Genomic DNA, 13,816 nt, shown 5'->3' with positions numbered 1-13,816 from the left:
CGGCCTGGCTGCCCTTGTGCCTTGGCTGGACAGTGTGACTGGCCATTAGCCGGGGCGGGGGCCATTCCCTGTGCCCGGGGCCGGGGCAGGGAGCCCCGCCGGGCCGGCTGCACGGATGCTGCTGTAGCGACAGACGTATTTATTGACTTTGCTGACAAAGTTTCTTCCTCCCTTGTCCCCCCTTGTCCCCTCCCCCGTCCTCGGTCCCCCCGCCCCTCCCGCTGCGCTCTGAGTTTGGGTCTGGAGTTGCTCTGGTGTGGACGAGCCATGTGTCTGAGAAGCAATAAAGGCCCTGAGCAGCCCGGCTGTCTCCGTGTGGTCATTGGGGGGCCCCGGCAGACCCCTCCCGCTCACGGGGCCAGCCGGGCGCTCCAGGTGGGACTCCAAAGGCAACGCTCCCAGCGCTGAGGCTGCAAAATGAGAATGAAATGAGCCTGCCCGGAGCGTTGCGAGCCGGCCCAAAGCCAGGCCCCCAGCGCAGAGACCGCCCAGGCGACGGGGAGGCCGCAGGTCGGGCTGAAAAAGCAACCTGGCACAAAGGGGCAAGGGGGAAGAGACACCAAACACAAGCCATTATGAGGTGTGGAAAATCCGTGAGGGAAGCTAAAAGCCAGGGAACCAAATGAATCCTAGAAGTGCTCTAGGCCCGTGAGTTGATGGTGACGGTGAACCTAGGAGCGGGGTGCAGAGAAAGCCGCAGTGCTCAGGAAATGTTGCCGGCCTGTATCCGGGAAGCGGGACAATGCGCTCCTCTTGCGTGGTTGATGAAGTATTTCACCCAAGAGTTCGAAACGAGCTGGCTGAGGAATCTCTGGCTGCCGGCAGATGCTATTTTTAATAACGTGGAACACCAAGGCAGTTGCGGACGGCTACGGTCGTGCCAATGTTTCAAGCAGGATGAGCCGGCCAGTGATTGGCCGATTAGCCCGATATCACTGCCGGGCAACATAATGGAGAAGCCGATACAGGATTCAAACAAAGAATTAAAGCCTGTGAATGTTGTGACGAAGCGGGACTGTTCTTAATGTTTCCTCTGAATAGTGTGGGGGTGCCTCAGTTTCCCCTAGGCAGTTCTTAAGTATCTAGGGGGTGGGGTAAGGGTGTATGATCATTGCAGAGCCCTAGAGGGCCGGTGTGTGCAGGGGTCTGGACACAGAGAATGGCCGACACCCTGTTTCCTGGCCACTGATGGCCTGGGCCCTTCCCCCCTGCAAGGTGAGAGCTAAAGGGTTGGAGAACAAAGGAATCCGGTGCCCTCCTGGCCTGGGAAAGGGACAAAGCCCAGAGGAGGAGGGGCTGGGGGGAGTTTCAGGTTGGGGCTGGCTGGAGACATGGAGGGAAGGGCAGACGGGGTTGTCTGGCTCACTGCCCCCCAAAATGGACCCAGCTGAGGGGTCCCGTTCTCTGCACCTGCAAGCTCTGTGTTAGACCATGTTCCTGTCGTCTAATAAACCTTCTGTGTTACTGGCTGGCTGAGAGTCACGTCTGACTGTGAAGTTGGGGGCAGGACCCTCTGGCTACCCCAGGACCCCGCCTGGACCGACTGGCTGTGGGAAGCGCACGGAGGGGCAGAGGAGACTGGAGGCTCCGGGGTCAGACCCAGGAAGGGGGAAGCCGGGGGAGCTGTGTGTCCTGAAGACAGGCTGCTCCCCGAGAGGAGACTTCCCCAGAGTCCTGCCTGGCTTCCTGGGGAGCAGATCCAGAGCATCACCCGGGGGCGGGGGACAGGGAGCCAGGCTGGCTGGGGGGTGCAGAGAGGGGATGGGGAGCCAGGCTGGCTGGGGGGGGGTGTAGCGGGGGCGGGGGATGGGGAGCCAGGCTGGCTGGGGGTGCAGCACGGGAATGGGGAGCCAGGCTGGCTGGGGGGTGCAGTGGGGGCAGGGGATGGGGAGCCAGGCTGGCTGGGAGGGTGCAGCGGGGGGTTGGGGAGCCAGGCTGGCTGGGGGGGTGCAGTGGGGGATGGGGATCCAGGCTGGCTGGGAGGGTGCAGCGGGGGGTTGGGGAGCCAGGCTGGCTGGGGGGTGCAGTGGGGGATGGGGAGCCAGGCTGGCTGGGGGGGGTGCAGCGGAGGGCAGGGATGGGGAGCCAGGCTGGCTGGGGGGGTGCAGCAGGGGAATGGGGAGCCAGGCTGGCTGGGGGGGTGCAGCGGGGGGTTGGGGAGCCAGGCTGGCTGGGGTGTGCAGCGGGGGCGGGGAATGGGGAGCCAGACTGCCTGGGGGGTGCAGCGGGGGGATGGGGATCCAGGCTGGCTGGGGGGATGCACCAGGGTCCGGGGATGGGGATCCAGGCTGGCTGGGAGGGTGCAGCGGGGGGTTGGGGAGCCAGGCTGGCTGGGGGGGTGCACCGGGGGCCGGGGATGGGGATCCAGGCTGGCTGGGGGTGGTGCAGCGGAGGGCGGGGATGGGGAGCCAGGCTGGCTGGGGGGGTGCAGTGGGGGGATGGGGAGCCAGGCTGCCTGGGAGGTGCAGCGGTGGGGGTTGGGGAACAGACAGACGGACAGGCAGACGGATGCGTGGCCGGCAGCGCCAGGCCAGGGCTGCCCAGCTGCCGCGCGGGGTCCCGGTGGGCGCCTGCAATGTGATGAGCCAGCAGAGGCTGAATCCGGCCGGCCCCAATTCCCCCGGCAGCCGCGGCCAGGCTATATAAGGAGGGCCGGGGCTAGGGCGTGGGGGGCCCTGGCCAGGCCACAGTGGGCAGGGGGCCCCTGGCTGGCCAAAGAAGGCGACGTCGGGCCGGGAATGCCGCCAGAGGCTCAGGCGAAGCTACCCCGGGGGCCCGGCGGCCCCGCCCTGGTCGGGGTATAAAGCCAGGCCTGATGGGGAGGCCGCAGTCGCCCCCAGGCCTGGCCAGCCCCCTCCTGCCCCGACTCTTGGCGCGCCCTGGTAAGTCCCCCCGCCCGTCGCAGGAGAGACCGGGGCAGCTCCTGTCTTGCCCAGCGCCCCCGCCCCGGAGCTGCCTGCCCCACGGCTGGGGGGGCCCGACGCAGCTCAACTTGTGCCAGGGAGTCCTGTGGGGCACAATCCCCCCATGGGGCAGAGCCGGCCCCCCAGAGAGCAGGGACACCTGGCATTCAGCCCCCCAGCACCAGCCGCGGCCTCGTCTGCCCCAGCTCTGCCCGGGGAGCTCGGCGGCGGTACCAAGCCTCAGCGGGGTGGGGCCATCCCCAGCTCTGCCCCATTTCCCCCAGGACACAGGGCTGGGGCAGCATGGGGTCTGGCGGGGGGAAAGGGGCAGCGAGGGGGTGGGGCAGTGGGGGGTTGGGGGACGGGGGTGTGACGAAGTGGGACTGTTCTTAATGTTTCCTCTGAATAGTGTGGGGGTGCCTCAGTTTCCCCTAGATACTTAAGAACTGCCTAAGGGAAACTGAGACACCCCCACACTATTCAGAGGAAATGTTAAGAACAGTCCCACTTCGTCACAAGGGGTATCAGGTAGTGAGGGGAGAGACAAGGGTAGTGGGCAGTGAGGGGGCAGGAGCAATAGGGGAATGGGAGTGAGTGGATAGCGAGGGGGTGGGGAGCAGAGGGGGGATGGGCGGAAGTGGGGGAATGGGGCAGTGAGGGAGTGGGGACAGTAAGGGGATGGGGGTTAGTGTAGGGGATGGGCAGGAGTGGGGGGATGGGGGCAGCAGGTGGGGGGACAGGGCAGTGGGGGTTGGGCGGGAGTGGGGGGACGGGGCAGCAGGTGGGGGGCACAGGGCAGCGGGTGGTGGGGGTTGGGCGGGAGTGGGGGGATGGGGCAGCGGGAGTGGGGGTGGGGGGATGGGGCAGCAGGTGGGGGGAGAGGGCAGTGGGTTGGGCGGAAGTGGGGGGAATGGGGCAGCGGGTGGTGGGGGTTGGGCGGGAGTGGGGGTGGGGGGATGGGGCAGCAGGTGGGGGGAGAGGGCAGTGGGTTGGGCGGAAGTGGGGGGGATGGGGCAGCGGGTGGTGGGGGTTGGGCGGGAGTGGGGGGACAGGGCAGCAGGAAGTCTGGGGCCATGGCTGGAGGAAGATCTTGGGGTCAGGGTTTGCCAGCAGGGTCTGGCCAGGCTGGGAGGGGGCGTGTTCTGCCCCCTTGGGGAGCCGTTCAGTGGGGCTGGGCGGAGCTGGGCGCAGAAATCCCATTGGGGAACCCGAGCCAAACACCCCAGCAACATGGGAGCTAAGGGTTGGATTCCAGACCCCCCCACCCCATGTCTAGCTGGATCTGAGGGGTCATAGGGGGCAGCTTGCCCACTCCACCCTGCTCCTGGCTGCCTCTGTAGGAAGGGGCAGAGGGGTCCCTGAGGGTCTCAGCTCCCTGTGCTGGGGGGAGTAGGTCCCTTGGGGGGTCTCTGGCGAGGTTCCAGGAGGTTTTAGGGGGAAAGGGTTTCTAGGGCTGCTAGGGTTTGGTCCCTGGGGGATTTCTGGGAGTCCCTGGGGGAAGGGAGTCCCTGGGGGCGGTTCTGGGGAAGGAGATCCATGGGGGTTGTGGGGGTCCCTGGGGGAAGAGGGTCCTTGGAGGGTTCTGGGGTCCCTGGGGAGTTCTGGGGAAGGGGGTCCCTGGGAGCTTCTGGGGTCCCTTGGTGGGTTTTGGGGGTGCCTGGGGGAGTTCTGGGGAAGGGGTCTGTGACGGGGGAATATTGCAGGGGAGGTTTATGGGGACTGTCTGCATTGGTGAGGGGATATCGGGGGGGGGTTCACTGGAGGGACGATACCTGAGCCGGGGGGGACGGGGGGGGTTTGGGGCCAGGTGACACCTTCTGCCCGGGAAGCTGGACAAAGGCTAGAGGAGGGGTCGGAGGGAGGCTGTGGGGAGACAGCTGGAGGGAGTTTCAGTTTGGAGCTGGCTGGGGAAACGGCGGAAGCCCCAGGGCTGGGGGTCTGAGCTCCCTGCCCCACAGACGGACCTGACTGAGGTCCTGTTCTCTGCACCTACAAGCTCTGGTTTAGACCATGTTCCTGTCTGTGTTACTGGCCGGCTGAGAGTCACGGAGAATCGCAGGAAGAGGGGGGTGCAGGGCCCTCATTCCCCCACACTCTGTGACAGGGTCCCTGGGGGGTTCTGGGGTCCCTTGGTGGGTTGTGGGTGTGTCTGAGGGAAGGGGATCCCTGGGGGTTCTAGGGGTTCTGGGGGGTCCCTGGGGGTTCTGGGGTTGCCTCAGGGAAGGGGGTTCCTGGGGGGTCCCGCTCAGGCACCCAGCTGTCTCTCCCTCAGCAGATGTCGAAAGCGGCCCCCAAGAAGGTGGTGGCCCAGCCGCCCCCCGGCTGCACCCTGGACATTAACGACCCGCAGGTGCAGAACGCGGCCATCCGCATCCAGGCCTCCTACCGGGGACACAGGTGAGGGGCGGTGGGGGGTGGGGTGGGGGTTGGAGCGAGTCCCAGCTGTGACATGGGGCCTGTGCCCGGGTCTGCAGCCACCCCCGGGCACCACGGGGCCAGGGCTCTGGGCTGATCCGGGCTGAGGGAGGCACAGGGTGAGGATGGAGGGGGCTGCTGGGGAGCCCTAGGGCTGATGGCGGGGGGTGGAGGACAAGGGAACCATGGGGGACCTGGGGGGCTGGAGGAGGGCTAGTGGGCAAGTCGACCACGGGGAGACCCTGGAGAGTGTGAGGGGCCCTTGAGGGTGGCAGGGAGATGGAGGGCAAGGTGGGTGCAGGGGGCTCTGGGAGAGTGGAGGGCAAAGGGACCACGGAGGGCCTGGGGGGGCCGTGGGAGAGTGGAGGGCGGGGAGGCATGGGAGGCTCTGGGGGGGTTTGGGGGAGACTGGAGGGCGGGGGGCACAGGAGGCTCTGGAGGGGCTTGGAGGACGGGAGGGTGGGGTGGAACAGGGGGCTGGGGGTGGCTGGGCGTGGAGGGCAGGGGGCACAGAGGGTTCGGGGGGTTTGGGGGGACAGGCGGGGCCAGCGGGACCCATGTGAGCGCCTCCCGCCAGGTCCCGCAAGGAGCTGAAGGAGAAGGGCCCCCCGCGGGTGCTGCAGGAGCTGAAGGACGTGGTGCTGATCGAGGGCAGCGCCGCCCGGCTGGAGTGCCGGATCAGCGCCTTCCCCGACCCCTTCATCCGCTGGTCCAAGGACGGGCAGGAGCTGAAGGACGGGCCCAAGTATCGCTACATCTTCGAGGACCCCGACATCGTGGCGCTGGTGGTGCGGGACGGCGAGCTGGCCGACCTGGGGCGCTACACCATCGCCGTGAAGAACACCTTTGGGGAGTGCTTCGACTCCGCCCGCATCCTGGTGGAAGGTACGCCCCGGGACCCCCGGTTCTGTGCCCCCGGGACCCCCGGTTCTGTGCCCCCGGGACCCCTGGTTCTGTGCCCCCGGGATCCCGCTTCTGTGCCCCTGGGACCCTTGGTTCTGTGCCCCCGGGACCCCGGTTCTGTGCCCCCCGGACCCCTGGTTCTGTGCCCCCGGGACCCCCGGTTCTGTGCCCCCGGGACCCCGGTTCTGTGCCCCCCGGACCCCTGGTTCTGTGCCCCCAGGACCCCGGTTCTGTGCCCCTGGGACCCCGGTTCTGTGCCCCCGGGACCCCAGTTCTGTGCCCCCGGGACCCCGGTTCTGTGCCCCTGGGACCCTTGGTTCTGTGCCCCCGGGACCCCGGTTCTGTGCCCCCCGGACCCCTGGTTCTGTGCCCCCGGGATCCCGCTTCTGTGCCCCCGGGATCCCGCTTCTGTGCCCCCGGGACCCCGGTTCTGTGTCCCCGGGATCCCGCTTCTGTGCCCCCGGGACCCCTGGTTCTGTGCCCCCGGGATCCTGCTTCTGTGCCCCCGGGACCCCTGGTTCTGTGCCCCCGGGACCCCTGGTTCTGTGCCCCCGGGACCCTTGGTTCTGTGCCCCCGGGACCCCGGTTCTGTGCCCCCCGGACCCCTGGTTCTGTGCCCCCGGGATCCCGCTTCTGTGCCCCCGGGATCCCGCTTCTGTGCCCCCGGGACCCCGGTTCTGTGCCCCCGGGACCCCCGGTTCTGTGCCCCCGGGACCCCGGTTCTGTGCCCCCGGGACCCCTGGTTCTGTGTCCCCGGGACCCCGGTTCTGTGCCTCCGGAATCCCGGTTCTGTGTCCCCGGGACCCCCGGTTCTGTGCCCCCCAGGGTCCCCTGCACCTCTCCTGCACTTGCCCCTGTTCTGTGGCCCCCAGAACTCCTGTTCTGTGCCCCCAGGACCCCCTGCACCTTTCCTGTACTCACCTCTCTCTGTGCTCCTGGGACCCCCCGTTCTGCACCCCCCTGCACCTGCCCGGGGACCCTCTGTTCTGTGCCCCCCAGAACCCCTTGCACCTCTCCTGCCCCAGGGGTTTGCTATAGCACAGCCCAGGCTGGTTGTGGCCCGGGGGTCCCGGTGCTGGGCTTGTGCCCGGGGGCCCTGCCCATTCCTTGGCTGCCGGGTGGGGGGCTCAGCTCAGGCGCCCCTCCCCCGCCTAATGATGTCAACCCCCCACCCAGTCCCTGCCAAGATCGAGAAGGGTCCAGAGAGCACCAAGGTGAAGAAAGGCACCACGGTCACCCTGACGGCGCACATCAGCGGCGAGCCGGCGCCCGACGTGGGCTGGGCCAAGGATGGGGAGGACATCGAGGAGGACGACCGGTGAGGGAGCCCCGCGGGGGAGGAGGGCTGCACTGACAGGACCCTGGGCCAGCTGTCCGGGGGATCAGGCCAGGTCTCAGACGTGGGGGACTCGGCTCTGGTGTGGGCGCCCAGCACGGGTGCAGCTCCGGGTGGGTCGGGCTGGGTCCCCAGCCAGGGTGCAGGGCTCCGGCATGGGCGCCCAGCACGGGTGCAGCTCCGGGTGGGTCGGGCTGGGTCCCCAGCCAGGGTGCGGGGCTCCGGCGTGGGCGCCCAGCACGGGTGCAGCTCCGGGGGGGTCGGGCTGGGTCCCCAGCCAGGGTGCGGGGCTCCGGCGTGGGCGCCCAGCACGGGTGCAGCTCCGGGGGGGTCGGGCTGGGTCCCCAGCCAGGGTGCGGGGCTCCGGCGTGGGCGCCCAGTACGGGTGCAGCTCCGGGGGGGTCGGGCTGGGTCCCCAGCCAGGGTGCGGGGCTCCGGCGTGGGCGCCCAGCACGGGTGCAGCTCCGGGGGAGTCGGGCTGGGTCCCCAGCCAGGGTGCGGGGCTCCGGCGTGGGCGCCCAGCACGGGTGCAGCTCCGGGGGGGTCGGGCTGGGTCCCCAGCCAGGGTGCGGGGCTCCGGCGTGGGCGCCCAGCACGGGTGCAGCTCCGGGGGGGTCGGGCTGGGTCCCCAGGCAGGGTGCGGGGCTCCGGCGTGGGCGCCCAGCACGGGTGCAGCTCCGGGGGGGTCGGGCTGGGTCCCCAGCCAGGGTGCGGGGCTCCGGCGTGGGCGCCCAGCACGGGTGCAGCTCCGGGGGGGTCGGGCTGGGTCCCCAGCCAGGGTGCGGGGCTCCGGCGTGGGCGCCCAGCACGGGTGCAGCTCCGGGGGGGTCGGGCTGGGTCGCAGGGCCCGGGCTCTGGCGCTCACCTGTCTCCGCGCTGCCGGCCCGTCTCCCCAGGGTGTTCTACGACATTGGCAGCAACTCGACCACTCTCACCATCAAGCGGGTGGCCGCGGGCGACGCCGGGAAGTACGAGGTCTTCGTGGAGAACAGCCTGGGCACAGACGAGTCCTTCGCCCGCCTGGACGTGCTCTGAGCCCACAGCCCCCATGTCCCTGCCACCGGGCCCCGCCAGCGCCTCCCACACCCGGGGCTCGGCCCTCTGGCACGGACCCTGCCCCTGCCGGCAGAGACTGCCCCCGCCCTAGGACATGGGCCGGCTGTTCAATGGCCCTGGATCTGGGGCAAGGGGGTGGGGGTGGGGCCCGGGGCCCTGGGCTCTGGCTCGTCCCCCCCCGTGGGCTCCAGGCTGCACCGGACTCAGCTCTGCTCACTGCTGGGCTCAATAAAGGGGCTGCTGCTGTTTGGTGACGCGTCTCTGCTCCCTGCTTGGTAGCTCTGATGCCAGGGGAGGGGGGGCCAGCACGCCCTGCCCCATCCCCGCCCCATGGTCCCCTGGCTTATCCTGCCCCACCCTGGCATGTTCCACCTCTCAATCGTCAGTGAACCCAACCGAATCCTGCCCCGGTCACACCAGCCCAGCCTCTCCCCACCACGCGGCTACTGGGACCTGCCCGCTGCCCATGCAGCCCCCTGTGAGCTGGGAATGAGCCGCTGATTGGGCAGGGACCCTCCTCCAGCGCTGAGATGCAGCCACCTCTGGGGTGGGGAATAGCAACAGTTTATCAAGAGCATGACACGGTTTGAGACAGGAAGGGAGGCGGAAGCCGGCATCCCAGGGAACCTGGAGCAGGATTTCAGTGAGCTGCAGGGTAATGCTCAGGGCTGGCTGGACCAGGGCACTGGGGCTGCAACCTGACGGGGGTCTGATGACTTCAGGTTCACTATAATCAGCCCGATGACACCTTGGCCATGCTGGGGTCAGTGGTCACTCAGTGGGGAGCGTGCCCCCTACTGAGGCTCCCCCAGCAGCTCCTGGGTCAGCCATGGGGGTCTCTCACTGAATGTGGGGGGGGCTGCCAAGCCAGAGGGCGTCGCTTTGTTCCCAGTCGGAGCAGGAGCCTCCAGGCCGCTGGAGCCCCTGCGGCCCCCCCGTGCTCCGCCTCAGGTTGAACACCAGCCGAGCTTGGCCCCTGCCCCTGCAATGACCTGCGTGGCCTGTGGGCATGGCCATTGGCTCAGTGCCTGATCCAGCCCTGTGGGGCACGTGGAGGCTGCTGTGATAGCGGCCGTTCGGGTGTGTCACGGAGTCCCTGGGCGATGCTCTGGAGCTGCTCCCCATGAAGCCAGTCAGGACTCTGGGGTAGTCGCCTTTCTGTGAGCAGCCTGTCTTCAGGACACACAGCTCACCCAGCTTCCACCTTCCTGGGTCTGACCTCGGAGCATTCAGCATCCTCTGCCCCTCCGTGTGCTTCCCCCCAGCGAGTCCGCTCAGGCAGGGCTCCTGGGGAAGCCAGAGGGTCCTGCACCCCAACTTCGCAGTCAGACGTGACTCTCAGCCAGCCAGTAAAACAGAAGGTTTATTAGACGACAGGAACATGGTCTAAAACAGAGCTTGCAGGTGCAGAGAACGGGACCCCTCAGCTGGGTCCATTCTGGGGGGCAGTGAGCCAGACAACCACGTCTGCACTTCACTCCATGTCCCAGCCAGCCCCAAACTGAAACTCCCTCCAGCCCCTCCTCCTCTGGGCTTTGTTCCTTTCCTGGGCCAGGTGGTCACCTGATTCCTTTGTTCTCCAACCCTTTAGCTCTCACCTCGCAGGGAGGAAGGGCCCAGGCCATCAGTTGCCAGAAAACAGGGTGTCGGCCATTCTCTGTGTCCAGACTCCTGCACACACTGGCCCTCTAGGGCTCTGCAATGATCATACACCCTTACCCCACCCCCTAGATACTTAAGAACTGCATAGGGGAAACTGAGGCACCCCCACAATATTCGGAGGAAACATTAAGAACAGGCCCACTTCGTCACATCTCTCCCCCCTTCGAGATCGAACTGAGCGGGGTCACTTTACCCGGTGACCTGGGGAAGTTCGAAGCCACCAATGTTCCCATGGATGCCCCAGCATCTCTCCCATTCCTTGGTAGGAGTTACACCAGGCCCTTCCAGTTTCACGCCCTCCCTTAGGTCGGGGGTGGTCGATAGCACTAGCAGGCTGCATGTGGGAAGGTTTCTGCAGCCCATGCCCTTTGGCCACCCCAAAACCCCAGGGGGTCAAACTGGGATTGGGTTTTCTCCGAGTGCTCCAGTCTGGAGGGCTGCAATTCGGGCTCTCTTGGTTAAGGGCCCCCATCTTGACCTGGGCCACATACTGTTCACTTACAGAACTAGCATGGAGACATCCCTTTCTCCACAGCCTTGTCTCCCCAACAAGCTGGCCAAACACAGCCACTTGGTTAGAGGACGGTGTACCTTTCTTAACAGCTTTCACTCCATCTGAGACCTTCTCAAAGCTATCCACACTGGATCTTTCAACAGGAAAGTCAGTGGATCCATTCACAACAGAAAATTTCTGGCTGTTAGGAACTGAAACTTTCTTGATTAAATCACTTTCACACCCTTCAGTTGCAGTAAACTGCTTGCAAAGACTCCATGAGGATTCCTTTCCCTAGGGCTTCTCTATGCAACAATTCACCCCTCCCAGAAATTCTGCTCTTACCCTCTTTACCTAGGGCTTGCTCTAGGGGAACACTTTCCTGAGCAACAACAGACTCTTTCTGGGTCTCCCTTACATCCAGAATCACCTCTGGCCCATCAGGCGGATTCCTACATAATCCCCTTTGAGGCAAACTTACAGACTTCCTAGATAAAAGGTTAGAAGCATTCTCCTTCCCTTTGCCACACACAAGTTCAGGAATCTTTTCCTTCTTGCGACAGGTTTCCACACCCTCAGTAGGTAACACAATCACACACCTTCATGCTCTCCTTGTGCCCTGGCTAGGATCTCACCCTGATTAGACAGAGTTGCTCCACCCTTTCCAACAACACACTAGCAACAGGCAAAATACAAGCACCAGAATTGTCTGGTCTCTGGGATTTTACATAGACCCTAACTGGATGCGACCTAGTTACAGGGCCATTCTCCCGAGCAGACAGAAACTTAGGACCCTTCCCTTCCTGGGCTTTAGCTGAATCCAGAACCAGCTCTGAGACAACTGCACGACCCTCAACCATCACAGGCTGAAAGGCCCCTTCTGTCTGCTCCACAGACCAAGAAGAGCCGGACACACTTTCTCCTTTACCAGACACACAGGTTGGGATCTCATTCCCTTTGTCCCAGCACACAAGGCTGGTCACAGACAACTGCTTGGAGATCAGGGTAGCTCCCTCCATAGGCAAGTCAATACCCCTGACAGACAGAGACCCATTTCCTTCACTGTCCCAATTCTCCACCCAGCTAACAGGTAAGGTCCAGGGACTCTCATCTTCCACTCTCCTCGCCTTCCCACCCTGCTGACTGGACACAGCCATCAGATCACAAGGCTGCCTAGGCTCATCCAAACTTTCCTTACCAAGCACCTTGCCACTCCCCACAGATCCCCTGCCCTGCCTGTGTCTCCCCCCACTCAGCTGGGGTCTCAGCTCCCACTCCAGCTGCTCGATTAACTCTGCTTTGGTGAACTTTCCAACGCTCAACCCTCTCTTTTTGCACAGGGTTACAATGTCCTTCTTAAGGAGACGGGGACAGACCATCACTCCGCTCCTCCCAAGGTGTTGTGGACTCACAGGCCCGTGTGTTCTCAGCTCCCCACGGTTTCCAGGGAGAACCCCTAGTGTGCCAGCCCTTCTCGAGGTCACCACCTCTTTGCCAGGGTCGAGCTGCAGACTCCTCCGCCCCTTGGACTGCTCGCTGCAATCCCCAGGGGAACCCTGTTACTGCACAGTCCTTCTCGCTGGTCACACACTCCCAGGGGTTAACCGCCCCCCGAAACCGCTCCTCTCTGAGCCTTCAGCAGGCCTGGTCCTCGGCGATCCCCCTTCGTGTTACTGCTCCCCAGTCACTTACTGCAGGAAGCGCCATCCACGGGGTGCAGTACATCCCACCGCTGCCACCAGTTGTCACGGAGTCCCTGGGCGATGCTCTGGAACTGCTCCTCATGAAGCCAGTCAGGACTCTGGGGTAGTCGCCTTTCTGTGAGCAGCCTGTCTTCAGGACACACAGCTCACCCAGCTTCCACCTTCCTGGGTCTGACCTCGGAGCATTCAGCATCCTCTGCCCCTCCGTGTGCTTCCCCCCAGCGAGTCCGCTCAGGCAGGGCTCCTGGGGAAGCCAGAGGGTCCTGCACCCCAACTTCGCAGTCAGACGTGACTCTCAGCCAGCCAGTAAAACAGAAGGTTTATTAGACGACAGGAACATGGTCTAAAACAGAGCTTGCAGGTGCAGAGAACGGGACCCCTCAGCTGGGTCCATTCTGGGGGGCAGTGAGCCAGACAACCACGTCTGCACTTCACTCCATGTCCCAGCCAGCCCCAAACTGAAACTCCCTCCAGCCCCTCCTCCTCTGGGCTTTGTTCCTTTCCTGGGCCAGGTGGTCACCTGATTCCTTTGTTCTCCAACCCTTTAGCTCTCACCTCGCAGGGGGGAAGGGCCCAGGCCATCAGTTGCCAGAAAACAGGGTGTCGGCCATTCTCTGTGTCCAGACTCCTGCACACACTGGCCCTCTAGGGCTCTGCAATGATCATACACCCTTACCCCACCCCCTAGATACTTAAGAACTGCATAGGGGAAACTGAGGCACCCCCACAATATTCGGAGGAAACATTAAGAACAGGCCCACTTTGTCACAGGGTGTCACTGGAACCCCCGCCCCCGTGACGGGCGCGAAGGCAGGAAAGGCCCCTTCCCAATGTCTAATCCAAGCGAGTCACTCAAAGCCTGCAGCGAGTCCGGTTCCAAGACGCCTGGAGAGCTGGTGGGGTAGATTGCTGATAACTTGGAGCTCTTCTCCCAAAATCGCCTTTGCAACTCACCGCTGGGTTCGTCAATCTGGGACCACTGGGGCTCATTTGCATTTGGGGATCCTGATAAGTGCCCAGTGACTAGGGCATCTGGAACATTTTGGGGCAAGACCTCAGTTTGTTCGGTGGCCTGGTCACAGTCCAGTCGCGGTGCCATCCAGACCAGGGAGCGGGGGCGTCACCGCCTGCCCTGTGACCCCGGCTGCCTCACAAGGCTTTGCTGTTGCAGCTCCCAGCCCGGGACGCTCACAACCAGGCTGCCAGCACGTGGGTCACACCTGGAGTGACTGTGTGCAGCTCCAGCCGTGGGCCAGCAGCCTGTCCTCAGCCCCATTCTGGCTCCCGCCAGCCTGGGTTACTGCCAGCAGGGTGACCCCAACACACTCCCTGTCCCCAGCTTTCT

The 13,816-nt window shown here is 65.0% G+C and overlaps 1 protein-coding gene across 1 annotated transcript; it reads left to right on the top strand.

The window, feature by feature from the left end:
* The first annotated feature begins 2,805 nt into the window (after nucleotides 1-2,805).
* SPEGNB (SPEG neighbor) lies at nucleotides 2,806-8,653 on the top strand. Its single transcript, XM_084644126.1, has 5 exons — nucleotides 2,806-2,882; nucleotides 5,179-5,300; nucleotides 5,896-6,203; nucleotides 7,398-7,539; nucleotides 8,454-8,653. Exons 2-5 carry the CDS (start codon nucleotides 5,179-5,181, stop codon nucleotides 8,590-8,592), a joined length of 711 nt encoding a protein of 236 aa, XP_084500252.1. The 5' UTR covers nucleotides 2,806-2,882; the 3' UTR covers nucleotides 8,593-8,653.
* Nucleotides 8,654-13,816: the final 5,163 nt, after the last annotated feature.

Source organism: Lepidochelys olivacea, assembly GCF_965140295.1.
Source record: "Lepidochelys olivacea isolate rLepOli2 genome assembly, chromosome: 11".
NCBI lineage: Eukaryota > Metazoa > Chordata > Testudines > Cheloniidae > Lepidochelys > Lepidochelys olivacea.
The sequence above is the reverse complement of the archived record's forward strand: the minus strand, read 5'-3'. Positions and strand labels throughout refer to the sequence as shown.

Excerpts from the sequence above, each read along its gene's own strand:
- SPEGNB (XM_084644126.1), top strand. The coding sequence starts at position 5,179 with ATGTCGAAAGCGGCCCCCAAGAAGGTGGTGGCCCAGCCGCCCCCCGGC. Across the intron at positions 5,301-5,895 it reads GCCTCCTACCGGGGACACAG|GTCCCGCAAGGAGCTGAAGG; the intron begins GTGAGGGGCGGT and ends GCCTCCCGCCAG. Across the intron at positions 6,204-7,397 it reads CGCCCGCATCCTGGTGGAAG|TCCCTGCCAAGATCGAGAAG; the intron begins GTACGCCCCGGG and ends CCCCCCACCCAG.